Here is a 25,440-nt window from a genome sequence, read left to right as displayed (position 1 = left end):
TATTAATGAACTCTTCGCAAATTTAGGCAAGGTTCAAGTCAACCATTAACATTCTGCGTGTAGAGCGCAAAAATGTATCAAATATTGTAATTCTATACATTATTATGTGGCCAGTTTGTCAGTCAATCTTTTAATCTGCTTTTTAAGCAAATTGACCAGATTATTGCACTAAAATTTTAAAAGAAAAGGCATAATCCCCAGTTCTCTGGAGGTGATTACAGTTCTTAAGTCAGGTCTCAACTTAGCACTGTTAGCAAACAACCAAGAGGATTAAAACATTTAGAGGTTAATGTTTTGAACTCCAAAGCCCCTGAGCAAGGCTGAGTGTTGACCTTAATCACATGGCATTTATGTTGTGTGTGTATTTGCCTGTGACTTAGTCATTTATGTGCCTAATTTCTTAAATTGGATGTGTGAAAATCACAGATTTACATGCAGGGGTTAAAATAAATAAAATAATATTAATAGTATAAATATAATGATCAGTTGGTGCCATAACACAGTTCTATTTATAACATTATATATGGCTCTTCTCTTTATCTTCAGGGTATGAATCACCTGTGAGTTTATTTTGTTTTATTTTGTTTATGAAAAAAGTGCAGCATGAAATATATCACTGTATAACAGTTTTTTTTTGTATTATAATTGCTGATGCCTCATTTGCATCCTCCTTAAATTTTTTGTATTGTTTTTCTATGTTGTTTTAATGGACCGTCTTCTGTCTTGAAAACATTTTTAATTAATTAATTAATTAATTCATTCATTCATTCATTCTTTCATTTTAATCAATTTTCTTTAAATCGAATCACTAATTTGTTATTAGACATACTCATCATATTGTTATCACTAATAGCGGACTACAACAGCTTAATCCATTTCCTGTAAATGCAGCTGTAAAATAGGGTTTTCAAGCACCAAGAAAAATAAAAATGTGGTCCAAAACAAATACTGATTGTTTTTTTTAGGTAGATGTATGGACTGGAGCCTTCGCCCTACCTGCAGGCACCTCAGCCTTGCTGCAGCAAACAATGTTGATCGTGGTCATTAGGCCTTTGCTCTCAATTGTACCTGCCATTTAACCATTTGGCCTTTGGGCGTTGCATGGGCAGCCAGTCTGACTCCCACCTGAGTGACCTTGCCCTCGCGGTCAGAGGTCAAGGCCTTGTTAGACATGTTTATGAAGATAGCCGGGGGTCAAGGACTGTGTTTGTCTGTCTGGTGACAAGAGAGGAAACAAGGGATAGGATTCCGGTAATAGATGAAAGACGAGAGGGGAGATGAAAGGAGGGGCTATCTGCTTCTCTGCGGAGCGCATCGATCTGTTTGTGTTTTCATGGGGTGAACGGGTTTGTTGGCCGCGGTCCTGGCAGAAGTGCTGAGGTATTGGCTGCATGGCACAGTGGACGTGTCGGTGCAGAGGCTGCACTTAAATTAGGGTTCAAGAATTTGAGGTCAGTTTTTCTTGCCTCTTGTTGGAATAACAGCCTGTGGCAGCAAACAAAAAAAAACAAAAAAACATTGTGAGCTTGTGAACAACATGAATGGAGGAAAGCTTTGACTTAATGAATCATCAAAACATACCTACAAAGTGTAGTGGTGCCGCCCTCTTGTGGCCTCTTTTGTGTACTGTATTGGAAAGCTTCATGTCACCAAACCAAAATGAAAAATTAACACCTATGATGAATTGAGAAAAATGTTCTACAAATCACTTTATTGCGGGAATTACACAGTATGGGATCTGTAAAAATATAAAATGCTTATGAAGTATGAAGTCTGTTCTGTTGGTTTATTAGTTAAGATATTTCCCCACCGTCATCAAGTTTGTTAAAACTACCGATACTGTATAAACTTCATGGAGCATTTTCATTACAACCAAGCACACAACACAAACAACAACAGGTTATGGTGAGTTACTGCTGCAACTTTTACAGTAGAAATACCATGCTTCTTTAAATAGCTTGCAAAGGGACTCAAAAAAAGATGTCTGGTGCCCGAGAGGCCTTCCTCCTACTGACTGAAGACTGAGGTTACCTCCAAATACTGTATATGAAGGGATAAACAATACACAAACAAACGCTAAGATTGTTTGACTGATACAACAACGATGTGATGGCCCTTCACTCAACAGAGGAAAGAGATTTTTTTTGAAGGAATTCATTCAGAAAGGTCAAGTAAATGAGAAGAAAAATAGCATAAGTACATGTTATGTAAGTATATACATGTGCATTTCTTTGGGATAAAAACTTTTGGTTCATGTGATGTGAGAAGAGGAACTTAGCACACAAGCTGTTATACACAAAGCTCTGACAGGTATAGGGATTTTACTTTTTGGTCTAGTTCTAGTTTATGTCAACAACAGGATTGTGCAACAATACATCACAACACACACACACACACACACACGCACACACACGCACACACGCACACACACACACAACTTCCAAGCATCTTAAACCCATTCACATATGTACATTCACCTCACCTCACACACTCACACGGTCCTGTTTTGTGTTATGTTTCGTGCTGATTGTCAGTGAAATACTTTTTTAATTTTAAATCAATGGGGTCTCAGATACGCTCAAGTCCAACATATTCTCATACATTTTATAAATAAAAATGGACTTAATAACACACAAAGTATTTCAATAATAACCTGAGGAGAGTATGCTGGACTATGTTAGAGAGGAATGCTTTATATTTACAACAGAGTGATTGCTATATATATGTGTGTGTGTGTGTGTGTGTCAGCAACATTACTGTGATTTAGCAAATGTAATCAAAGCGTCTGTAACCAGTGGTAAGTCCCGTCCTTTACATTAGTATGTTTAAACAAGCTAAAAATCTATAATAAAATGAGGCTATATCTTTGAGTGCTGTGGTGCTGGCAGGGAGAAGGAAAATGGAATAAGGCAGATAAGTAAGATTGAATAGCACCTGACACACAAAATGAACACCAGTTTACCAATTTAGGGGGCATGTACTCAGTGCAGTGGTAAACTGGGTGTTTTTTTAAGAGACGCATTGTGATCGTGTTGTGCTGCATTGGAGCAAAAGGCCGCTTGGTCTCTTTGTTCTGGTTTGTAATGTTCAGTCTGCAGACCACACCGGTGTCCCTCTCCTCTCACACATGCAGGGAAATAGCACCATCGTTTGAAAAACAACAAGGTAAGCCGAGTGGAGGACGGAAGTGCGCGCGAGCTGCGCTTGCAGGTTATGAGGGAGGACTCTGGTGTCGGGCTTTATGTCCTCTTCATGCACACCTGGCAGCGGCTTATGTGTGTTCGGAGGCTGCCTGCTTTGAGGGTTGTGGGGACAGGTTTCCTGGAGAGAGATAGAGAGGAACCATTATTACCAAGCTGTGGAGGAAAAGTGATAATAACAATAACTTAACGCCGGGGTTTAAAGCTGTGTTTCAATGTCCTCTCTGCTGGAAGGCATGTACCATACCCCACCATGCAACAGGTCAGCAAATGCAACATGTTCTAGGGCTTTTAATGTGAAAAGGGTCAAGAAATGTTTGTTGTCTTACGTAAACATCTCATTGTCTTCAATGGTGGCAAGCCAAAAGCTGTAGGAGTTGGCGTAATAGTTGCAGGTTCCACGGCCGTGACACTCGATGAATGGAGCACTGCGGAATTCCTCCAGGCAGGAACCAGGAGAGGCCAGAGCCTGGCCTGATCCCTCAGCACCAGCACTGGTGTGCTACACACACACACACACACACACACACACAGAAAACGGATCATTAACCAAGTTAAGCCCATTTGTTTGATTAAAGGGTTACTTTTTGGGGGGGTTTTCTTCAACAGACACCGTGAATCCGTAGATTTATAGTCTGTGCCTGCATGCACATGTGTGGATTACTGTTTGGGAGGAAGAACCGAATGCATTCTTGATATGCGATCCTGTTGGTCTTACCATGACAAAGGAGTAGCCAATCCAGAGAGAGTCCCAGCCCCGAGGGCACGTTGGGATCATGATGGTCTGGCTGTGAATTGCTATCACCATGGCTGGGGCTTCACACACAGAACACCTGTCCACATACCCATGAGAGATGTGAGGGCTAAATGAGTATCACATATACCGAAAACCAAATAGCTTGGATAGGAATGCTGACGTACCTGCTGATGAAGGGTTTGATGCCTTCCCCGGTGATGGGTGCCATGGTCATCGGCATGGGCTCAGGGGAGGTGAGCCAGTAGGAGTAGTCGTTACGAGAGGCGAAGTTGCACACGTTGTTGATGTTACAGAACAGGAAGGGCATGGGGCTGAACTTTCTTAGACAGCTGCCTGCCGTACCTACAACACCCGACGAGGAGATCCAGTATGTCATTCATCCCATAAAACCTCTGTGCTCTCCTCCATCTAACGACTTTATTTTAGTCTTTTCTTCTCGTGTTGTGTTTCTCACCTAAGTCCTGTCCATGGGAGCGTTCATTGCCTTGAACGTAGAGCAAGGAGTAGCCATCATATATGAGCGAGGTTCCCTCGGGACACTGTGGAACCTCCACCGATTGGCTGTGACGGGTCACCAAGAACCCGTGATCCATGGACGAGGGGCCGGGGTGACCCACTTGACCTGGAACACCGTCTGGTCCTGGGGGACCAGGGTGTCCTCTGGGTCCTAAAGGCAGAGAAATTAATGAGTAAAGTCTGTGACAACACAGTCGTTCTTACATCTCCTTTCATAGCCATTTGCATCTCACCCTGCGGCCCTGGCAGACCAGAATCTCCTTTGGATCCTGACTGCCCGTGATATCCAGGAAGGCCGTCTTCTCCTTTTGGCCCTGAAAGACCCGTCACACCTGAAAGAAAATAACGCAAATGTTGAAGCAATGAGAAAATAAAATAAGATCACAACACAGTGGAATATTTTAAGCATTACTGTCACCTTGCTGCCCTTTATGCCCAGGGAACCCAGTTGGCCCCTGAGGTCCTGGTAAGCCTTGATGCCCCGGGAACCCAATGTCTCCTTTGATGAAAATGTTGGGGCCAGGGGGACCAGGAGGGCCTTCATTACCTGAAACATAAAGTCTCTTTAGACAATGTTTTCCTGATGCTCATTTTGTCTTTTAGCAACTTATGTAGGTCAAGTTATAAAATAACTGGAGACATGTAAGCACTGACTGATTCATTTTTTTTTACCCTTTTCTCCTGGGAATCCATGGTCTCCATTTTCTCCTTTGAATCCACTGTCCCCCAAATTACCCCTTGGACCTAGAGTTTGCATTCAAACGTTGTGTATTTTAATTGTCAATAATAGGAACAGAAACACGTCTTTCCTCACATATTTCTATAAGAATGCACATACAAAGACAAAGATTATCACACTGTATGTACGTAATCACCTGGGAAGCCAGGGACACCCTCGAACCCCCTCTCTCCCTTCTGGCCATCGATACCTGGGAGGCCAGTTTGTCCCTGTAACACACACACACACACACACACACACACACACACACACACACACACACACACACACACACACACACACACACACACACACAATAGCATTAAAGCAGCACTGCAAACTAGTATATAACATCCTGCGGTAATTATTATTATTTTTTTTTTTTTACAGCCTCATGACATACAGGAAGTCCAGAAACTCCAGTGTCACCCTTGTGACCAGACTCTCCCTGGAAACCAGGGAGACCCTGGTCTCCTTTGTCTCCCCTTGAGCCGTTTCTGCCTGGCACACCAGGGGATCCTGTTACTCCTGAGGATCCTGTTTGATAAAGAGGAGAACAAAACAGAACACAATGTAACAGTAGCTCTCTACTATACTATATTTAGGCGACATCTGTCATCTTTCACAAAATAACTTGCTGGCCTGTGTGTGACATACCTGCTTCTCCGGGTTGTCCTGTCTCTCCTCTGTCACCCTTAGGACCCTCCAGAGAGATACCCGAGAGTCCCCTCTCTCCTGTCTCACCCTGGGGTCCAAGTGAACCCGGAAGTCCCTTGTCGCCTTTGATTCCAGAGACACCTGGATGACCTGGAGTGCCAGGGAAGCCAGGACTGCCTTTGTCACCTAGAGGGAAGGGGGAATGCCACATGATGAAACTCTGTCTGTTTCCAGTGACCTGAGGGAATATATGGATACATGGAGGCTCTTACCTTTGTCACCAAGCACTCCAGGTGGTCCAGAGAAACCTCGGCCAGGTAAACCTGCAGGGAAGAACCGATAAATAGTACATTGTTATATAGCACATAACAAGTACATTGTTGCCGTGTAGTCTCCTCCTAACTGCTCCGACACAAACCTGAGTCTCCTCTCTCCCCTGAGGATCCAGGGATGCCATCTACTCCAGGATCTCCCTTCTCCCCGGGAATACCAGGAGGTCCCTGCAAGCCGCCTTCACCTGGAAGAGAACAAGTGTGCAAACTATTTGTTATTGTTTAACCAGGATGGCAGATTCAATCCTCAGATGAAACCCCTATAACCACAAAAGGAATGAAACGATTGCTGTGATGAATATGTTGCCACTGGTTGACAAGCTGATGAAATAATACTGTTACTTACCAGGCCGACCCTCATGTCCAGGTTCTCCTGAGGCCCCTTGCAGCCCCGGGGTACCCTTCTCGCCTGGTCTACCCGACTGACCTGCACACAACACACACACACACACACCACAACGAATAAAAACCATGTATAGATACTACTGTATGTCTAGTGTCATAGACAGACAGGATGAGTGTGCCACCGCAGACTGAAATCTGACCTGAATACCCGATGAGTCCTTTGTCCCCTTTGGTTCCTTGCAGTCCTGGCTTACCAGGCATACCTTCATGACCATTCAGACCCCTCTCTCCTGGTGATCCTGGGAATCCTGGCAGGCCTTTCTCTCCCTATGAGTGTAGACGAGGGGAAGGGAATGGAGTAAAGTAGAGACGGGTAAGTACGGATGGTAATTTAATGCACACAGGAAGGGCAGTCAAGCTTTTTGAGCCACAGTTGAAGGCTCTGTCTATCTTCATAGGACTTTGTGTTAGAAAACATAATTATTGCTCCAGAAAGTAGATTACCTTATCACCTTGATGTCCTGGGAGCCCAATACCTGGCTCACCAGGTCGTCCCGCGTCTCCTTTCTGTCCGTCTGTGCCTCTGAATCCATGATGTCCCGGTGTACCAATGTCTCCTTTAGTACCCTTTGGACCAAGCACACCTGCACACACACGTTTTTTAACTTGCATTAAACATTTTCTCATGAATGTAAAAGCTTGAATTATCCTCGATACATACATAACATAACACACGTTTGCACACACTCTCACCAGTTGGCTTTTCCATGAGACACATTGTGTTTGTTTTATCCGTGGGATCTTACCTGGTATTCCCATCTCTCCTAGAGAGCCTTTCTGACCAGGGGATCCGGTCCTGCCGGGCTCTCCAGGTAAACCAGAGTCCCCCTTCACACCTGTAAAATATCAGTGAGATTGAAAAATGAATATCTACTTTATTTTGAGGAAACAGAAATTAGGTACATTTAATGCATAGGACAAACAGATGATTACCACATGATGTTTGGACGGTTTAAATAACCGATAAAGACATTTCACACATTTTAGGTTGCAGTTCAGGTGGTCATGTGCTCGCTCACCTGCTTGTCCAGGTGTTCCAGGCTCTCCATCTTTGCCTGGCATTCCAGGGTTTCCAGGAAGCCCACGGTGACCCTTCTCTCCAGTGTATCCAGGATTACCTGAAAAGGAAGATGGAATTTAAAAACACATTGAGATACGTCCAGTTTGAATAACCCTTTAGGAAGAGGCTGAAAGATCCTTTAGTATATATTTGACTTAAAAAAAACCTCTGACTGTTTTATTTCATTTAGTTTGTTTTTAGTTGTGTGTGGTGTCTGTATTTACTCATTTTAATTGAATAAAAACTATAAAATTGGAAATGAACAGTTGCCTGGACTATGACGAAAGAAAGATTACAATAAAGTATTAAAAACATATATTTGTTAAACTATGGGTCAATAGACCTGTTTGTCATAAATCATATCCTTTGTTGTTTTATACCTATGTTTCCGATGTCTCCCTTGTCCCCCTTCATGTTCACCATCACACTTTCACTCAGGTTCCCAGCAGGTCCCTGAAGACCTCGGTCTCCCCTTTCTCCTTTAAGACCAGATTCTCCAATAACACCTCTTGGTCCAGTAAAGCCGGGATCACCTGAGAGAGAGACAGTGGGAAATAAAATGTGTTAATGATGCTAATAAATCTTTAAAAAAAACTAAACTAAATAACAGTTGGTTTTCCTCACCTCTCAGTCCAGAAGCTCCAGGTGTACCAGGTGGTCCCGGAAATCCTGGTACTCCCGGTGTCCCTATGACCCCCATTTCACCTTTAGCACCTGGTAAACAAACGCACATGCATAGGATGCTTAACCTTATACATCACCGCTACAGTGGCAACAGGCAGAAACACACAGAGTGTGCATAAACTGTAATAAGGATGAAGATCTAAACATGCTTACAATATGAGATTAAATGAGGATAAAGTATTTCTCGACCACATTGTGTTTCTTTTTTAAGATAAGTATTGTACTCATTCACAATTCGATACTCCCAAACACTTCCTGTACAGATGTTTCACACTAAAAGCATTCCAGCAGCTCAAAAGGCATAATCCCTCCCTTATCCGGAAGGCTTTTAATGTGAAACATCCATAGGAAGTGTTGAGTTAAATAAAAAAAAAACACACATCAGTCATTCTCACCTTGGTATCCAATCAGTCCATCCCTGCCAGATGGGCCTGGTGGCCCGGGCAGTCCTTTAGAACCTGTGTTTCCTGGGAACCCAGGGGATCCCGTCTCTCCCTGAGGCCCCGGCATGTCAAGACCAGAAGGACCTGGGTAGCCCTGTTCTCCCTTCACACCTTCCCTACCTGTTCAATATACACACATACAAAGTTATTTGTATTGACTTCCATAACACCAAACAGACTATCAGCTCAATCAAGAGTTCGATTCACAATCTGACAGCAGACATTTTGACTCGTCAAAGGAGAAATATCACAGGCGTTACTGATAACATCACAATGGCTGTATGCATGCACAATACCAGGTTCCTGAAACTGAAGCAACAAATTTGAATTAAGTAATCATTAATCTTATTACTTACACGCTATTATTACCTTATTAGAAATGATTGACTTTTTCTTCAGTGGCATGTCAGAAGGTCGTCCTTGAAAAAGCTCCATATACAGTATTTAGATGTTATTGTGCTCACCCTGTGGTCCAAAATCTCCAGCTGGTCCTTGTGGTCCAGGTGTCCCGGGGGAGCCTTTTCCAGGAGCACCTGGTAAGCCAACCAGTCCAGCAGGTCCCGGGGGTCCGATTTCACCTTATTTTGAAGACCAAAGACAAACACTGTTGAATCGGATACGGACGATGGTGCCTTTTAACTCTGTGGCATGACAAAATCCAATCAAGTACCTTTGATTCCCTGAGGTCCTGGTAGTCCTGTCTCGCCTTCACTTCCAGGAACACCAGGTAGTCCAATGGCACCCTTGTCTCCCTGGAAACCAGTAATTCCTTGGGGGCCAGGCGAACCTTTTAGACCTGGAAGACCCCGTCCTGGTTCACCCTGCAGAGTACAATAAGAAGCACTTAATTCTGGCCATCGTGATTTTACTTGGCGTTCAAATCTATCATGTCCATAAAATAAATGAAAGTATTGTTGTTGGATTGGAATTTCATTATACATCAATACAGGTGTAGGACTAATGCTCTCGACTGTTGTCGAATGTTCATAAACTATTTCAGTGCAGCATCCAAGGAAAGAAACATCATCCACATGAAGAAATTTAGGACATCAAAACCGGGTTGTGCCAGGGAGATTGTTGAGTCACTTCCACAGTGTCTGGCAGCATATACCTACAATATCTATTTATGAAAATGCATATGCAGAAAAATACACACTTTTTGGCCAGGTCCACCAGATTGTCCAGTCAAGCCGTCTTGTCCTGGTCTTCCTTGCTCTCCTTGTAATCCTGGAGCTCCTGGAATTCCACTGAGTCCTAGAAACATGGACAAGCACGGTTTTGCTCTGTTCATGTACATACACGGTTCATTTGTTCACATTTTTCTTTAGGGATCCGTTAGTGTCCACTCATTTTCTGTACATCTAGTAACTTGCCTTTAGGACCAGTTGGGCCTGGAAATCCAATTCCAGATGGTCCTAGTTCACCCTTAATGCCAGGGAAACCTGGCAATCCTGCGTCTCCCTGGAGGCCTCTGTCACCTGAAATCAGGAACATGTTGCATTGCAATCAGAACCAATCATTATTTCATTGATCAAAGACAAGTTTAATCCTCAAGAGAATTTTAAATCATATTTTTTTTTCAGAGGAATATAGATGAAAGTTGCCTATGGCATTGCTCACCTTGAAGTCCAGGTATGCCGGTTGCTCCAGGTAGTCCAGGTACTCCCTGAGGTCCAGGAGTGCTCAGACCTCTACCTGGCTCACCTTTTACACCTGGAGGACACATGCACACAAAGTTTAAAATGTGTGGTTGAGATTTAGCTTCTGTTCTACGGTGTCGGCAGGCTCTGTGTACATGTCATACCAGGTGGTCCAGGAGTTCCAGGCAAGCCTGCTCTCCCCTCACTGCCCTTATCTCCAGGCTGTCCTGGTCGACCGAAGCCTGGCAGGCCAGGTGGGCCCCTCTCTCCTGTAGGCCCACTCTGACCAGATTCCCCATCTGGTCCACGCTCACCCTTGATGCCCTCTTTGGCCTGAAAGCAATTTGATCCATCAATGATGTCCAATTTACTTTGCTTTAAGGTTGACAAATGACAAACTAGCGGAGCTCATGCTAATTTGACATCCTGATTGTTTACGTCACCAAACAAACCACACATATCCTTACCGGTTCTCCTTTGAAGCCAGGTATACCTGGGATGCCATCTCTCCCTGGCTGTCCATCCAGGCCTGGCTGGCCCGGTGAACCAGAAAGACCATTCAGGCCTTTGTCCCCCTTCAGACCAGAACGTATGAAAATGTCCCCTGGCTCCCCAACAGCACCAGGTTTTCCAATCAACCCAGGAGTACCTGGATTACCCTGCACACAGTTTGGAAAAATGTATCGTTGCTCCATTTTTCTACACGAAATGAGGAGTAAACCGTGAAAACATACAGTTCAGATCTTGTCTGGAGGGTTTCAGACATTATTCTACTCACAGATCTTCCAGTTTGTCCAGTAGAGCCAGATCCACCCTTTTCTCCCTTGCCTCCCACTGGTCCAGGGGGTCCTGGCGGGGACAATATAATACACTTTGTACTCATTCAATATTCATCTGGTGGTGTTGGGATAAGAGAATATTCTAGTTGTGTTTGGACAATGAAAACTGTGTACAGTTTTGTTCAGAAGTACTTAAAAGGCAGAAGAAAAACTCATAGCCCGATTGGTGGTGTGGTTGTTCACTCACCTCTATCTCCTTTAGAGCCCTGGGGGCCTGGTAATCCAGCTGGGCCGGTTCCTTCACATTGAACACAGGTATCTCCAATGTCACCTGACAATAAGCAGAGACACATCAATTAATAATAATACTAATAATAAACACAATTATAGCTGACTCATATTAATCAGCAAATAATTGTCAACGTTCTTACCTTTCTGTCCCAGTTCCCCCTGAAGCCCTGGAGATCCAGGTGGGCCAGGAGCTCCTTTCTGGACGTCACATTCATTCGGGTCAACTGTGCGACCATGTCATAGCACACACACACACACACACACACACACACACACACACACACACACACACACACACACACACACACACACACACATTACACACATATTACGTTATTGAAACATTAGAGGATGCACACTTTAAGATGGTGTCCCCTTGATGTTGATTATTGAAATAGTATTCAAAAATAGGGCATACTCGGTAGTCCAGGGAGTCCGGGTGGTCCATCAGCCCCTGGTTGTCCTGGAGGTCCAATGAGAGAATCCCCTTCTATACCCCTGTCTCCTTTCTCACCAGCACTTCCCTTCTGACCGCTCTCTCCTCGGGGCCCTTCAATGTGCCGGCCTGAAGTACAGGTCAATGGAGCCAGTTATGATACGGGTTCATGTGTATGACTAATGCAGCCTTCATGCAGTGTAGAAATGTCTTATCGTACCTGGTGGACCAGCCTCTCCCTGAGGACCTGGGAAACCTGTGGATCAAGAGAAACCAAAAATGGAAGGAAAATATGTCATATGATGGGAACTGATCCAAGTTGTATCTGTGTGTGTGTGTGTGTGTGTGTGTGTGTGTGTGTGTGTGTGTGTGTGTGTGTGTGTGTGTGTGTGTGTGAGTAAGTGTAAGAATATTTGGTGGCATGCTATGGCCTCACTTTACCTTTTTCTCCTTGGAAACCAGGAAGACCAGGAGGACCAGGGTTACCATCGCCCTACATGATAAAATTACAAGCATTAAGGATGCATGGTCATTGTTTAAGATTGTGTTTATACATATTTTTATTTGGTAGGATTACATCCCTCTGTGTCTCAAGAAAGATAGCATCGCCAGCATCTCTAATTTAAAGGGGTACTCCAGCAATTTAGAAAAAAATGAGAGGGAGAGACAAATGAACAAAATATAAATGGAATTCTGGATCGTACATCCCATCTTTTGTTAGATCCCTCCCTGCTTGGTATTGCAGGCATTATGCAACAAGTTGTATTCTTCAAGCTCAACCTGAGATTCCTCAAGTGAAGTCCACATCCAGGATTTTCCCTTTTGTTTTTCTGCTGAATGGATTTTGTCTGCAAGCTCCTCCTCATGAAAGTTAAATCCCCCATATTGTCAAGGGTCAGAAGCAAGAACACGACGTGTTGGTGACATCTGCTGGTAGTTCTTTAGAATTCATTCTCGTCTTTGTAGATGCTTGGAAAGGAGAGTGAACGGATAAGAGAGAAAGAAAAGAGGAGTGAGAGAGAGATGACTTACACGACCTGGAGGTCCTCTTTCTCCACTTTCACCCTGAAACAAGACAGAGTTTAGTCTGTTAACACCTCCAACACCCCCGAAGTCTTGACTAAAGTCTTGTGCCGAGTGTGTGTGTGTGTGTGTGTGTGTGTGTGTGTGTGTGTGTGTATATATATATATATGTATATATATATATATATATATATATATATATATATAAGGTGCATTAGTTACCTTTAAACCATCGTATCCAGCAGTTCCGGGGAAGCCTTTTTCTCCCTATATGAATGTATGTGCATACATCAGCGATACATATTTCATAATATATAATAAAGACAATAACCGTTGGGCTGTAGAGTACGGTAGGTGAAGTTATTGTTACCTTCAGCCCATCTTCTCCATCCTTGCCGGATTTACCCTAAAATGACAGAAACAATCACCTTTGATTAGTTTTGTTGTCTCTTGAACTCTTTCTTCACATATTATGTATAATACGTATAATGATACATCCCATAGAAATGCACTTACTCTTGATCCAGGTGGGCCGGCCTCACCTTTGATACCAGCGAGATGTGGGATGCAATGGCCCTGCAAAAGAAATCAGGCACCTCAAAAATCAAGTAGAAAGTCGAACTAAAAAATGACAACGGGCCTGTGTGCACAGTGATGTAAGTCATACACTTTCACATTTGAAAGCAAAATACTAACTTGTTGTCCTCGATCTCCTTTAGGTCCTTGGGCACCCTTTAGAAATAAAACACACATTCAGGGAATAACAGAGTGTAAGTCATCTTTTACAGACATTTAGCACTTGATTGATTTATTTATACCCAAAAATAGCACAAATCCTGTTCAGTTTTTATAGGGCTGAGTGAGTACCTTTGGTCCGGGTATGTGCACTGTGGTGTGTCCTTCCTGTCCCAGTGATGGAGGTCCAGGAGGGCCGGGTGGTCCACGAAATCCTTGGTCACCCTGCAGGGACAACGCAAAGATGAACAACTCAAATACATTTTCACAAGAACGATGTGTGGACAGTTTAAGATACAGAAGCAAACCATCCAGTGAAATAAAGTTTGGGTTTTTGTTTTTTTAGATGAACCGATGACTTAAGCGTTCGATAATGAGAAAAAGTTCAAATGTCTTAAGCTTTAAAAATAAAATGTTTTAAGTATGATTATGTGAAAAATGAAATGCTGCAAATTAGAGCGAAAAAAAAAAGTTGCTGAACTGTAAAAACATAAAATAAAATAGGTGGGTCTAGTAGTTAACGCATCATATAAGAAAGGTTGCTTTTTTGTGTCAGAAAACATATTTAAAAAATGTAATTCTCACCTTATCTCCTTTTTCACTCACAAAGGCCAGCTTGTCACCCTGCAGGGAAGTGATAAAAAAAGTGTTCCTGACGTTGACGTTGCATGACATCTACGCTGTTTCATAACGTCAGAGGATGGTGGGTTTGTCTTACCATCTCTCCAGGAGGGCCAGGTATGCCGGGGTCGCCCTGTGAAACAGCCATTCAGTAAGTCCAACACACTGATAATACCAGTACTGGATCTAACTGGTAAACCAGTCACCAACTATCTGCCAGGCTTAAACATCTACTCTACTTTCTCCTCTGTGTCTCTGCATCATCAGTATTCCATAGCTCTTAGGGTCTATCACTGACTCCGTAGGATGAAAAATAATCCATCACTGTGGGAGAAACTCACTTTGGGTCCTGAATAACCTCGAGGTCCTGGAGGTCCAATAGGTCCAGTCAATCCACTTGATCCCTGGGAGAAAATGACAATTCAGATCGCATTCTAGTCTCCATTTGTCTCTTTTTTTCTTTCGACACAAACACGCACACACAACGTACGGGTAATCCAGGTGAGCCGGGGAATCCTCTGTCTCCTTTCAATGGAATAATCCCGATCACGCCTCCAGGGTCACCCTGGAGACCAAACAAAGAGATGGTTTGGTAGACGACATGTCTTGACGATGGGACATACATTTTACATTTGGAATATTAACGCTACACAAATTTCAGCTGACCTTCATTCCAGGAATTCCCGGGATGCCCTGAGAAGAGAGGAGAGCAGTAACATATCTATACATCTATACAGCGTATTCTGTCACAATGCAATTTCAGATACTGCTTAGGTAATGTATTGCTACGTCATGTAGAAGTATTTTATGGTTGTTGATTTTAAACTTCAGCTGTATACTCCAACATGGTTCAATGTGAACTGAAGAGAGCATGCCTGTGAGTATACAAACAAGGAAGCTGTTCATTGAATTCTGACCGTTTTTTTCATGACAGTGGTATTAACTGAAATGTGTGCTGGTCAGTGGTTGGCTGTCATGTGAGTTAAGGTGCTTACAGGAGGTCCTTGAAGACCTGGATAACCAGAAGTGCCATCCCTTCCTCTGTCTCCCTGAAACACAAACACACGTATGCATAAATCAGAAGGCACAGACGGTGAGCAAATCCGGTTCGAAACACAGCAGAGCTTTTAGAAGTGGCTTACTTTAGTCCCATTGCATCCTGGGATACCCGGCAAACCTTGTGGGCCGTCGTTTCCATTGATACCCTAAGAGCAGGAGAGCACAAATAGGACAATTTGAAACCATTTGCAGTTACAGTGACTTCCTGTCCAGTGTACCATATCTGCACAACAACACCCCCACAGACAACATCCAAGGGCATTACTTGGAAGTGAGTCATTGCATTTTACAACGTTGTAATGGGGTGAATTTACTGGATGTGAGACAGGTCAAAGGAACTTACTGGTAGTCCTGGATTTCCTGGGAAACCTGGCAGACCAGGAGGGCCCTAAAGGATGACAACAATATCAGCATCACCGACCTGTTTGAGCTATCATATCATAGTGTACATCATAATTAAGATGGTTAGTTACTTACCCGCACTCCTTTCATTCCAGAAGCTCCAGGATCACCATTGGCTCCCTAAAAGACAGACACACATGGCATCATGATTGTCATATTATATAAAAGTGTGTGTGTGTGTGTGTGTGTGTGTGTGTACTGACCATGGAGCCCATTGGTCCTGGAGGACCTTCAGGTCCCTGCATCCCTGGAAACCCCATATTACCTTGAAGACCAGGAAATCCACGTTCACCCTGTGAAGCACAGACAGTCAGATTAATGATACAAAGATGATAATATATACACTGAAATTAGAAGGAACAATTTAAGCCACAAAGTTTTTAAAACAGATTTCAAGACATTTTATGATTGCATAAAAAAACATTGCTGAAAAACATTCTGCATGATTGTGTAGCATCTCAACTCAAGCCTCAATCTGAATCAAATGAAAATATTTGACAGTGTTTCCTATCATTGGAATAAACGTGATCACATCTGGCAAAAAAATAATTCATTTCACGGTTGTTGATCGCTTTATCACCATGAATGGCTTTCAGCACACAATATCATTTCACTTTTTATTAGACAGACAATTCTCAGAACATGAGCTTGATACCCGAAGTGAATTCAAACCTACAAGCCCTCCAACTCATACGACCAAATAGGTCGTGTGTCACGTCCTCAAATACGACCTCTGGGAGCGTATTGCGGAGATTCTTCCGCAACGATAGTAGTGGTTAAGGTTAGGGTTAGGGGGGGGGGTAGGTAGAGGGCGCGCTATTTTGAAACGTAACATATGGTCGTAATTCGGTGCTTGACACACGACCTATGTGGTCGTTTTCTCGAGGAGGACAGTCTGATTCAAACAGTCACAATGCTGTTTAATACTTTGTCTGTTGTTGCAGTAATATTACTCAATGATCTATAATGGATTTAAATGGATTCCTTCAAAAATCGCAGATCCTTTTTATGCATTCAAATATGTGCACTTCAACCATGTAGGCCTAGTGAGATCATTTAACCTTAGAGCTTATCATGTTGTCCGTCGTCATCATCGTTACATTGTCGAATTGGAAAACACAATATGATTTGGCAGTTCATGTTTATGAATGATCTTTTATTGTATATCTTTATAAAAGCAAACTTCCTTTCTTCTGCTCTGTACATGTGGTTTAGTCAAACAGCCAATCATAGGAAGACGTAATATTATTTTATTATTTTTTAAATCGAGATAAAAAAGTATTGTTTTCCTTGTTGTTCATGCACAATGATAAAAAGATATGTATATAATATGGGTCACAACAACTCCTCATCTGTGTCCTTCACAGTAACCCAAAACTGACTGAATGTTGTTCCCACTGTCTGCCACTAGATGGCAGCATTGTTTCGCGAAGGAGAGTCATGCGCTAGTCATCTTCATATCCTTCTCTGAGCTGCCAAGCATGAAGAATCACGTGTAACATCTCTGGATCGATCTCCGTTCCCTGACTGCAACACATCTGACTCCCATCACACTGCATTTCCGACCATGGGGATCATCAATAGGATTACCATGGCGACTGTTTTGCAATGTTAGTAAGTGATATCACTGGAAACAAAGCTCACATGAGAGTTTAGGAAACTGTTTGGGGCCTTTCAGAAGCTTTCAAACACAGCAGTGCTTTGAATCCACAGTGGATTGGCCGAGCTCCACTGAACACAGTCAGTACATCTGTTGTTGTCGGAGGGAGCTGGATGTTTGGCTACTGTTGCTGTAAGAATGAGCCATAAAAGGCCAGACTGTTGCACTAAGAGGACAGATAACACTCTGCAGTCGTCTGATATAACAGAGCCAATAATACGCATGTACACTCAAACAGCAGGAGCTGAAGTGAAAAATAAACTTTAAAGGGGTTGGTTTACAATTTTCTCTCCTTGTGACAACATACAACAAAGCAATGTCTCCTTGTGACCCCTTGTTCCTGGTTGAAAGAGACTTTTTCCTTTATGTTGATATGAATAGGTTATCCCATAATTCACTGGCAGCAAGGCAAAGATAAGAGGCTGCCATGAATGTACATGTTTCTGAATAAGTTTATATATCAATATTTGACAATAAAAACAAAAATACAAATTTGAACCAGACCTGTGTTTTGGGTTTTTTAATAATTAACTTCAATAAAACAGAGAAGTGTCTAAAGACTTGTCTTCAGAGAAGAAAAATGTAGTTACAGTAGATTAAACCGCCTTTGCCAGAGTCAGTTATTACCAACCTTTCATGTCTCAGGTCAGCGATTAACATTCATGCTGGAGCGCTGACGGCTCCAAGGCCCATGTCTAGTTCAGGGTCCCCACTTGTACATCTGTACTGTATCCGAGAGCCTCCCTCTAATGGGGATAAGGCCTTCAGCCCAGCTGTGTGTGCAGACATGCTCTAGTTCAAACTGATCTTTGTTCCCGTCCTGGTCTCTGCTCCGTGACCGAGCCCCATCCACTGCTCCTCCACCCAGGCCCCGGCTCCAGTCCGTCCCACTGAGCTGACCCCCGTCGGTCAGAACATAGGAAGCACTGTCACGGCTGCTTCGGCCTGCTATGAACTCCCTTTTCATCAAACATACATGACTCTAACAACAAATCAAAATCTCACCTTTGTTCCTTTCACACCACTGCAGTCACATTTTCCACACGACGCCCCGCAGCCCTGAGGATGAAGAGAAACATACAAATAAAGTATCCGTCACTCGCGAGACAAAACATTTAGAAAGGGCACGAGTGTGTTTGACAAAACGAGGGAATAAAACACACGGGCATGAGAGCAGAAACGGAGATAGTGTTTAGCCAGCTGGACAGTATAACAGACATCCTCTGAGGGTCTCTTGATGTCATCCATCAGATGTGCATCAAACTCCTCATTCGTTTACAGCATCAGTCAGGTGGCTCATAGATATCCCTCCTAAATCACCTCAGTAAGCAGCCAGACCAGCTGATCTATGTCACAGATGAGCAGGTCTAAAGCCAAAACAGTAGGGGGGGGTTATTAAAAAAATGGATGCCCTCAATTGCACTTTTAATACACTTAATCAGATTTTCTTTCTGTGGCTGAGTCTGATATTCACTCTCATGTTTCCTCTGTGCAGTTGGCCTTTCGAGCTGCATTATTTGAGCACTGGGACTGAACCAAAACAGCCAAACTGAGCTGGATGCTAAAACGCTCTGTAGCGCTGAAGAGAAGTGCAGGATGGAAATTATCAGTGGGTTACAAAACGACCCCGTTCACATACAGTCATCTGTTAATATAAAAATATTCACTCATGGCAGCTTTAACTGTATTGATGACATTGTTGGTACTGAAGAAAGGCCTTGTTTTTTGTAATCATGTTACTTTAAAGCCACATCGAACGTCACCGATTAGCTTTGAAGAACTATGCAGGCAGAACATCAATGCAGCTGGTCTCCCCCCCCCTCCACTCCCCCCCTCCCCTGCTTCCTGTCCTCTGGGGTCTCCGGAGTACGGAGCCTGGGAACTGGACTGCACTGCCTTGGCTCTCTCTTCCATTGCTTTCTCCATCATCCAGCTGTTGCTAGACTCACGTGCAAGGCGTCCAGCCAAAAGCCTGTCGGGGCTTTGGACAGGCTCTGCAGGCTTGGACAGAGAGTGCACAGCTACACGACCCACAAATATTTCTCTCCGTCTGCCTCTCGTTCTCACACACACACACACACACACACACACGCACAAATAAATGGCTCCATCACCATTCATCATGATCCGTTCCCAACTTTTGAGACATTTCACATTTTCTCTAACTCAGTATCTTGTTCACCATATTCCCTGTCTTCCTTGTTACACGCAGCCCTCCATAAAAGTACCTGATAACTGAATCAATATGTGGCTCCAAGACCATGGGAAACCACAGAAACCAGACCTCCAATCTCAGGACCCTCGGACCCCAGCTGCCCCCCCCCACCCTACCCCGTCCAAGTGCACTCCTCCATTTGCAGTATATAACATGTGTGGCCTGCTTTATTTCTCATTCCTGCTCTCTCAAACACCTCTAACTCACTCCATCTCACCTCACCACCTCTGGTTCTTTAAGTGTTTTTTCACAGGACCCGGTACTATTATGCCCCTCAAATAAAACTTCAGGAACACCTGCTTCGGATCAGATTAGTGTCATGAGACACAAACAGAGGAGGAAAAAGAAGGAAAATTAACTCTCGGAATGAGGCACATGTGTTTTATTACGGCAAACCTGCCGGCGTGCAGCAATAAGAGCTCCTGGTGGTGGATTAACATTATTCTGTTTTTATTCACCCAGGGAGTTCAGGGCACGCTAACGCAACGAGGGAACATACGACACTCATTTAATGTCAACACCACTCAAATAAATCACAGCTGCTCGTGTTTAAGCTTTGCTTGAGTATTTCCCCTCAGTCACCTGATGCGGTCTCTGATTTATTTTTCTGTCTGCAGTTCTCTCCATCCTCTTTAAAAGGCACACCTCAGCTGTGCAAACATTCCTGCATGTTCATGACCCGAGCCTCAAACCGAGACGCCCCGCGGCGAAGATGCTACGTGCACTCGCGTGGGACGTAAACGCTGAATCTCCAAACACAGCTCGGTAATCTGCAGGTAGATCCAGAGTAGTGCTCCTCAGATCCCCCAAACATCAGATGGGAGAGATGGCACAAAGACCCGACTGACATCCGCACAAAAAGAACATCTTGCTAATGAGTCTTGCAGCCACAGAGTGGGCCGTCTGGGTGATGAAAGGTTTGATTATGTAGCATAAATACCGTTTCTAAAAGCCTACATCACGGTGGATGATAGCCACACAAGCCTGAGATGAAAAGAATGTACAGACAGTGGTGGAACATGAATTACACGCATTTACTCAAGTATTACATGTAAATGTTGAGGTTTGAGTACTTTAAGGCCTTCCATTTTATGCTCCTTCTATTTCACTACATGTTTTTACTGCAGTGAGCTAGTTTCAAGCTGATACTTGCTGTATGTGCTTTACTAAGGTATTTGACTGTGAAGACAGTGTCATTCATGGTTTGTTTAGGCACCTAAATGCAGTTTTCTTGTTTAGAATAAGTTAAGAACACGTGTATTGTACATTGTGTTGCAGACCAGGAGGACATAAAGCTGGAGATTGTGAGAAAAATATGAAGAGATGAAGATGCTACTCTTCCTAAACAGCACGATCTTCCACAGAGCAAAGAGGCTGAGCAGAAGCCTGAGATTCTGCAGTGATGAGTGTTAATATCCACTGTAAATATACAGTGGCTGGTGAGTCACGGAGCTCTCGAGAAACTGTATAAGATCCGGCAAAGCTCTGCAGCCTCACGTGTCTCCGGACAAGTGTTTATGCCATTCCTAAGTCTGGATGGCAGGCCTGGATGTCTCCAAACTGTGAAAAATCTGCGTGACGAGTGCTGGCAGAGTGTTTACGATCCCTGGGCGCTGCGCAAAACAGTGCCTCATCATAATTGTGTGTATGTGACAGTGTGTTTGTGATTGTTTATGGTGGCTGGAGCTGGCATGAAAACACATGCCTGAGGGTTTGCTTTCACAGAAACTGATGGAAAGCTTAAAAAAGGGGAGGATGGGGTGGGTGTAACCTGAGAGATTTGTGGCATCGTGGTAGACAGGGGGCGCGCTCACAGGCCTTCATAATGTGGGCCGATGTATCTCAGCGCCGGAGGTCACGTCAGTTCAAGCCTCATCCCAAAAGACCTGATGTTTCAACAACAGTCGCTTGATAAATCTGACATCATTCGATACATAGGTCTGAGATGAGCCCAGGAGAGAGGAAGTGATGAGTCACGTTTACTCTCCAGATGATGGGCCTCGGAGATCCTGACGTTCACACAAACACTCCTAATGTAAACCAAGGGTGAGTGTATAGAGCTGTTGCATAACTGGATCCTGAAAAGAGCTCGTAAGAATAGCTAAACAGCTGTTACAGAATATATGGGTTGGGCATTATAAAGTTTCCCAGGTTTCAATTTTGTGTCGTCATCAACCTCCAAAAGTCACCACCAGGTTGATTTTCTGTCATTATTCTGTGCTGGAGCTTTCAATCATATCGCACACATTTCCCTCAGCTGATGAAGGTGGATAAGTATTTAATTATGAACATTTGCAAAAACTCAGGAACTAAATGAACCTTGAGCTGCAGTTGTTTTGTCAAGGTCAAGACTGAAATTTAATCTCTAACTGCTTAGACTGCTTGTTTCAAACCCTTTGTTATATAATCAAATATGAACTGCAGCCTGAAATCATTTTCTGTATATGTCTGGGGCCTTTAGGGACAACACATCCAATCAATGCAGCACAATGTCTTCACCACACGGAATCAAACTCCATTTCTGACCACATGCTTCTCATGAAACATCCTGATTTGAGGCTTCTTAATTCAAAAGGCTGAACAAAGGAAGCTGGATTTTCCCAAACGTATAAATGGGGTGACTTTCTTTGCACAAAAGGTCATTCAGCTTGTCCTTCAGCTTACTGTATATATAAATGAGGACCATTTACTGGTCACTCGCTGCCCATGTTCTTCTTGCCAAAGTGGGAAAATCTGCCCCTCGTGTATTGCAGCCAAACTCCAAACAATTACAGTATTTTCATCATTGTTAGCTCGCTGCATACATTTTGCACAATGGTTTCATCAGTATTGCAGTAGTACCGATTTTAACCACACGGGGGTAGAAACGTTCCCGTCACTGGAACAGCTGGATGTGTCTTTCCCACCGCGTTAGGGGAAACTGAAGATCACACAAACATCTGGTCAATGTCATCGACAGACTTTTCTTACAACGACATCACATTCTTGCCATAACCTCCCACCACGGCTGAAGTATCTCACCGACCCCCGGGGTCTCCTGGAGGGGCTGAGCACATACAGTGTGGGAGGATATGTCATTACACATTCCCCCTTCTTCTTTATACACACACACACACACACACACACACACACACACACACACACACACACACACACTCTCTCTCTCTCTCTCTCTCTCTCTCTCTCTCTCTCTCTCTCTCTCTCTCTCTCTCTCTCTCTCTCTCTCTCTCTCTCTCTCTCTCTCTAATAAGAGGCTGGCATTTTGTTAAACTCCAAACATACAGGAATGGTGAGTCATCATGAGATTCAGTCCAGGCATCGCAATTATGGTACTTTTTACTGTATGAATTCCTTTAAATGAATCCCTAAGACTCAATATACACAAACACAACCTAAAATCAACACACACACACACACACACACACACACACACACACACACACACACACACACACACACACACACACACACACACACACACACACACACACACACACACACACACACACACACACACACACACACACACTCACACACACACGGCAGCCACTTTGTTCACATGACCTAATGCAAAGTTATGAAGTTGACATCGGCCAGAGTCACGCATCAAAGTTCTGGCTGTTTCTTTTTTGGAAACAAATGCCGCGGAAGGCGATCGTTTTTTTTGTTGTTTTCAGAAAACAAAACAAACACTTTCCTGACACTGTCACGTGAAAATCTTGTGAAGCCAGAGAAAATGATTCGACTGGAGAATTTCCTCTCAGTTTATCTTCTCCGCTGTGAGAGGAGCCTTCCTTCCACACTGATATTGAGGAGGAAACCAGATAACCATGTCCAACGTGAACTCCATCAGCTATTAGGAGGGCCATAGTATGTCAGTGTTTGGTGTGGAGGAACTCAGGAATTCAGGGTTCCATGCCACCGCCAGTGCAACCATATCGTCAGTCACAGAACTACTTTCTGGCGGGTATCTAAATGGCACCTTAGTGGTGTTATGCTATCCTGGATTTCTCGCATGGTTTAGTACTTACAAAAGCCCCAAATGCTGTCCCCCTGACTCAGTTGTATAGCCTCAGTGTAAAGCAGTGAGATGAAAGGCTCTCCCTAAACTGTCACATGGCTTGTTGACCATGTGTACTCAAACCAAGCACCCAGGAAGAGCGCTGGAAGCCAATTTTCCTAGTTGCTAAACCGTGGAATTCATGTGATGCCAAGGGGCTCAAAAAAGACTTAACCCCATAGAAATACATTGAGAAAGAGATCCATGCACACTCATACACCGATGGCTTTCTTTTGGTTTAATAAACTTCCCAGTGCGAACACTTGAATAGCCTTTAATAACACCATTATGTCCGAATCATTTGGGATTCGGCCATTAGTGCATTTTACAACGATTACATTGCATTTTACAACCCTTTCTTTGTGCAGTTGTGAGTCCGAGATGCTGGACCGAGGGCTGTATCCACTTACACCTTTGTTTCGTGTTTACATTTTGTTCTCTGTTGGCCAATCTAATTACTCTTAATGACAAGGTTTTATGACTCCCACATAAATATTGTGCAATGTTGTTAAATTGAACGTATCCGTGAACTTCCATGTAAACATCTGGGTTCTTTTGTGTACTCGGGGAGTCCCACTGAAATAACCAGTAGAGTTACACAGCATTTTTTTTTATTTCCGTTACTCCATGTGTTGAAGTGAGTTTGACAATCTCCTGTGTCCTTGTGCCACAGTGGCTAATAGGCGTAACCTGTGTAAGTCACCCCGTAAAGACTTTCTCATGCCGTTAAACTGCAGATCACGGCTTCCATATGGAGACAATCAGGATAGTTTTACTCCATAAACGTCAGAAGGTTCTCTCTCGACAGCAGTGCTCATTAAGCAACACTAAATGAGACACAGTTATGGAGCACACCGCGATACAGACAGCAGCGATATACACACATGCACACTAGCTGTGCTGCTGCTACTCAGCTGATACTGGTGTCATAAAAACTATGAGCTCAGTGTTTACTGACTCCAGTTTTCTGTGGTTTGGGGTTTTTATTTGCGGTTTTTCTTCGCACTCAAAAAGCTTGCAGGTGCTACTGACCACAGCTCCATGTTTCCCACAGCAGCTACGCTCACTGAAAGAGGAGAGGGAGTGTGAGATAAATAGGAAAAAACTCAAATAATAAAAGATGAGTGGAGGAGATAAGTTATTTCAGACTGGGCCGGGTTGAACTGCGCTGCTCTAACATTCCTGGCCTTCTCTGGTACTGAGAGTCTGGGATGAGAGAATAGAAGTGGAGGAGGGGAATGTTCTGTCTGACTGCCATATTCGGAAGACGAGTCTCCTGTGTTACTAATGTTTGTGTGTGTGTGTGTGTGTGTGTGAGTGCGTGTGTGTGTGTGTGTGTGTGTGTGTGTGTGTGGTGAGCTGCACGTGCACAAACTAAAAACTACGATGTGAAACTTTGTTTTTGAATGCCAAGACAGATATCAAGTTAAGCCAAACCATTTATAATATTAAGTGCTCCTATGTTTGATTCTCTGAACATATTTCATATTTTCTTCATTCAACCGTAACTCAAACTCTGATGGACACGACACTGAAACGCATGCTATTTTGCTGCAAATGATTTAATAATGAACATTAAAATATCATTGAATACAGATTCTGTTGGATGTACTTAAAGCAATAGTTAGATATATTTGGGAAGTACATTTGCTGTCTTGCCAGGAGTTAGATGAGACTCTCTATGTCTATTGGTTGAATATGAATTTATACCAGTAGTTTGCCTGGTTCCAATGCAATCAAATGCACC

General features: G+C 43.5%; 1 protein-coding gene across 1 annotated transcript in view; it reads right to left on the bottom strand.

The window, feature by feature from the left end:
• Nucleotides 1–1,679: 1,679 nt before the first annotated feature.
• col4a1 (collagen, type IV, alpha 1) overlaps nucleotides 1,680–25,440 on the bottom strand; it is a 33,946-nt gene continuing 10,185 nt past the window's right edge. Inside the window, exons 2-52 of the mRNA XM_084023424.1 lie at nucleotides 18,424–18,477; nucleotides 15,962–16,051; nucleotides 15,834–15,878; nucleotides 15,700–15,744; nucleotides 15,440–15,502; nucleotides 15,293–15,346; nucleotides 14,964–14,990; nucleotides 14,788–14,862; nucleotides 14,639–14,701; nucleotides 14,395–14,430; nucleotides 14,262–14,300; nucleotides 13,809–13,901; nucleotides 13,638–13,673; nucleotides 13,458–13,517; nucleotides 13,312–13,347; nucleotides 13,164–13,208; nucleotides 12,951–12,983; nucleotides 12,360–12,411; nucleotides 12,139–12,174; nucleotides 11,901–12,047; nucleotides 11,623–11,706; nucleotides 11,439–11,522; nucleotides 11,191–11,261; nucleotides 10,880–11,071; nucleotides 10,577–10,745; nucleotides 10,393–10,485; nucleotides 10,146–10,250; nucleotides 9,929–10,026; nucleotides 9,443–9,593; nucleotides 9,237–9,350; nucleotides 8,725–8,892; nucleotides 8,270–8,359; nucleotides 8,026–8,178; nucleotides 7,605–7,703; nucleotides 7,332–7,421; nucleotides 7,030–7,169; nucleotides 6,726–6,852; nucleotides 6,527–6,607; nucleotides 6,267–6,365; nucleotides 6,121–6,171; nucleotides 5,849–6,034; nucleotides 5,595–5,728; nucleotides 5,349–5,421; nucleotides 5,146–5,217; nucleotides 4,892–5,020; nucleotides 4,707–4,805; nucleotides 4,412–4,624; nucleotides 4,122–4,299; nucleotides 3,919–4,033; nucleotides 3,530–3,702; nucleotides 1,680–3,321 (exon numbers count right to left, since the gene is read on the bottom strand). Of these exons, the coding sequence (XP_083879550.1) occupies nucleotides 3,240–3,321; nucleotides 3,530–3,702; nucleotides 3,919–4,033; nucleotides 4,122–4,299; nucleotides 4,412–4,624; nucleotides 4,707–4,805; nucleotides 4,892–5,020; nucleotides 5,146–5,217; nucleotides 5,349–5,421; nucleotides 5,595–5,728; nucleotides 5,849–6,034; nucleotides 6,121–6,171; nucleotides 6,267–6,365; nucleotides 6,527–6,607; nucleotides 6,726–6,852; nucleotides 7,030–7,169; nucleotides 7,332–7,421; nucleotides 7,605–7,703; nucleotides 8,026–8,178; nucleotides 8,270–8,359; nucleotides 8,725–8,892; nucleotides 9,237–9,350; nucleotides 9,443–9,593; nucleotides 9,929–10,026; nucleotides 10,146–10,250; nucleotides 10,393–10,485; nucleotides 10,577–10,745; nucleotides 10,880–11,071; nucleotides 11,191–11,261; nucleotides 11,439–11,522; nucleotides 11,623–11,706; nucleotides 11,901–12,047; nucleotides 12,139–12,174; nucleotides 12,360–12,411; nucleotides 12,951–12,983; nucleotides 13,164–13,208; nucleotides 13,312–13,347; nucleotides 13,458–13,517; nucleotides 13,638–13,673; nucleotides 13,809–13,901; nucleotides 14,262–14,300; nucleotides 14,395–14,430; nucleotides 14,639–14,701; nucleotides 14,788–14,862; nucleotides 14,964–14,990; nucleotides 15,293–15,346; nucleotides 15,440–15,502; nucleotides 15,700–15,744; nucleotides 15,834–15,878; nucleotides 15,962–16,051; nucleotides 18,424–18,477 (4,842 nt within the window). The 3' untranslated portion in view covers nucleotides 1,680–3,239. The remainder of the gene's footprint in view (nucleotides 3,322–3,529; nucleotides 3,703–3,918; nucleotides 4,034–4,121; nucleotides 4,300–4,411; nucleotides 4,625–4,706; nucleotides 4,806–4,891; nucleotides 5,021–5,145; nucleotides 5,218–5,348; nucleotides 5,422–5,594; nucleotides 5,729–5,848; nucleotides 6,035–6,120; nucleotides 6,172–6,266; nucleotides 6,366–6,526; nucleotides 6,608–6,725; nucleotides 6,853–7,029; nucleotides 7,170–7,331; nucleotides 7,422–7,604; nucleotides 7,704–8,025; nucleotides 8,179–8,269; nucleotides 8,360–8,724; nucleotides 8,893–9,236; nucleotides 9,351–9,442; nucleotides 9,594–9,928; nucleotides 10,027–10,145; nucleotides 10,251–10,392; nucleotides 10,486–10,576; nucleotides 10,746–10,879; nucleotides 11,072–11,190; nucleotides 11,262–11,438; nucleotides 11,523–11,622; nucleotides 11,707–11,900; nucleotides 12,048–12,138; nucleotides 12,175–12,359; nucleotides 12,412–12,950; nucleotides 12,984–13,163; nucleotides 13,209–13,311; nucleotides 13,348–13,457; nucleotides 13,518–13,637; nucleotides 13,674–13,808; nucleotides 13,902–14,261; nucleotides 14,301–14,394; nucleotides 14,431–14,638; nucleotides 14,702–14,787; nucleotides 14,863–14,963; nucleotides 14,991–15,292; nucleotides 15,347–15,439; nucleotides 15,503–15,699; nucleotides 15,745–15,833; nucleotides 15,879–15,961; nucleotides 16,052–18,423; nucleotides 18,478–25,440) is intronic.

Source organism: Eutrigla gurnardus (genome assembly GCF_963514095.1).
Source record: "Eutrigla gurnardus genome assembly, chromosome: 12".
Lineage (NCBI taxonomy): Eukaryota > Metazoa > Chordata > Actinopteri > Perciformes > Triglidae > Eutrigla > Eutrigla gurnardus.
This window is presented reverse-complemented; position numbering and strand designations above follow the sequence as displayed.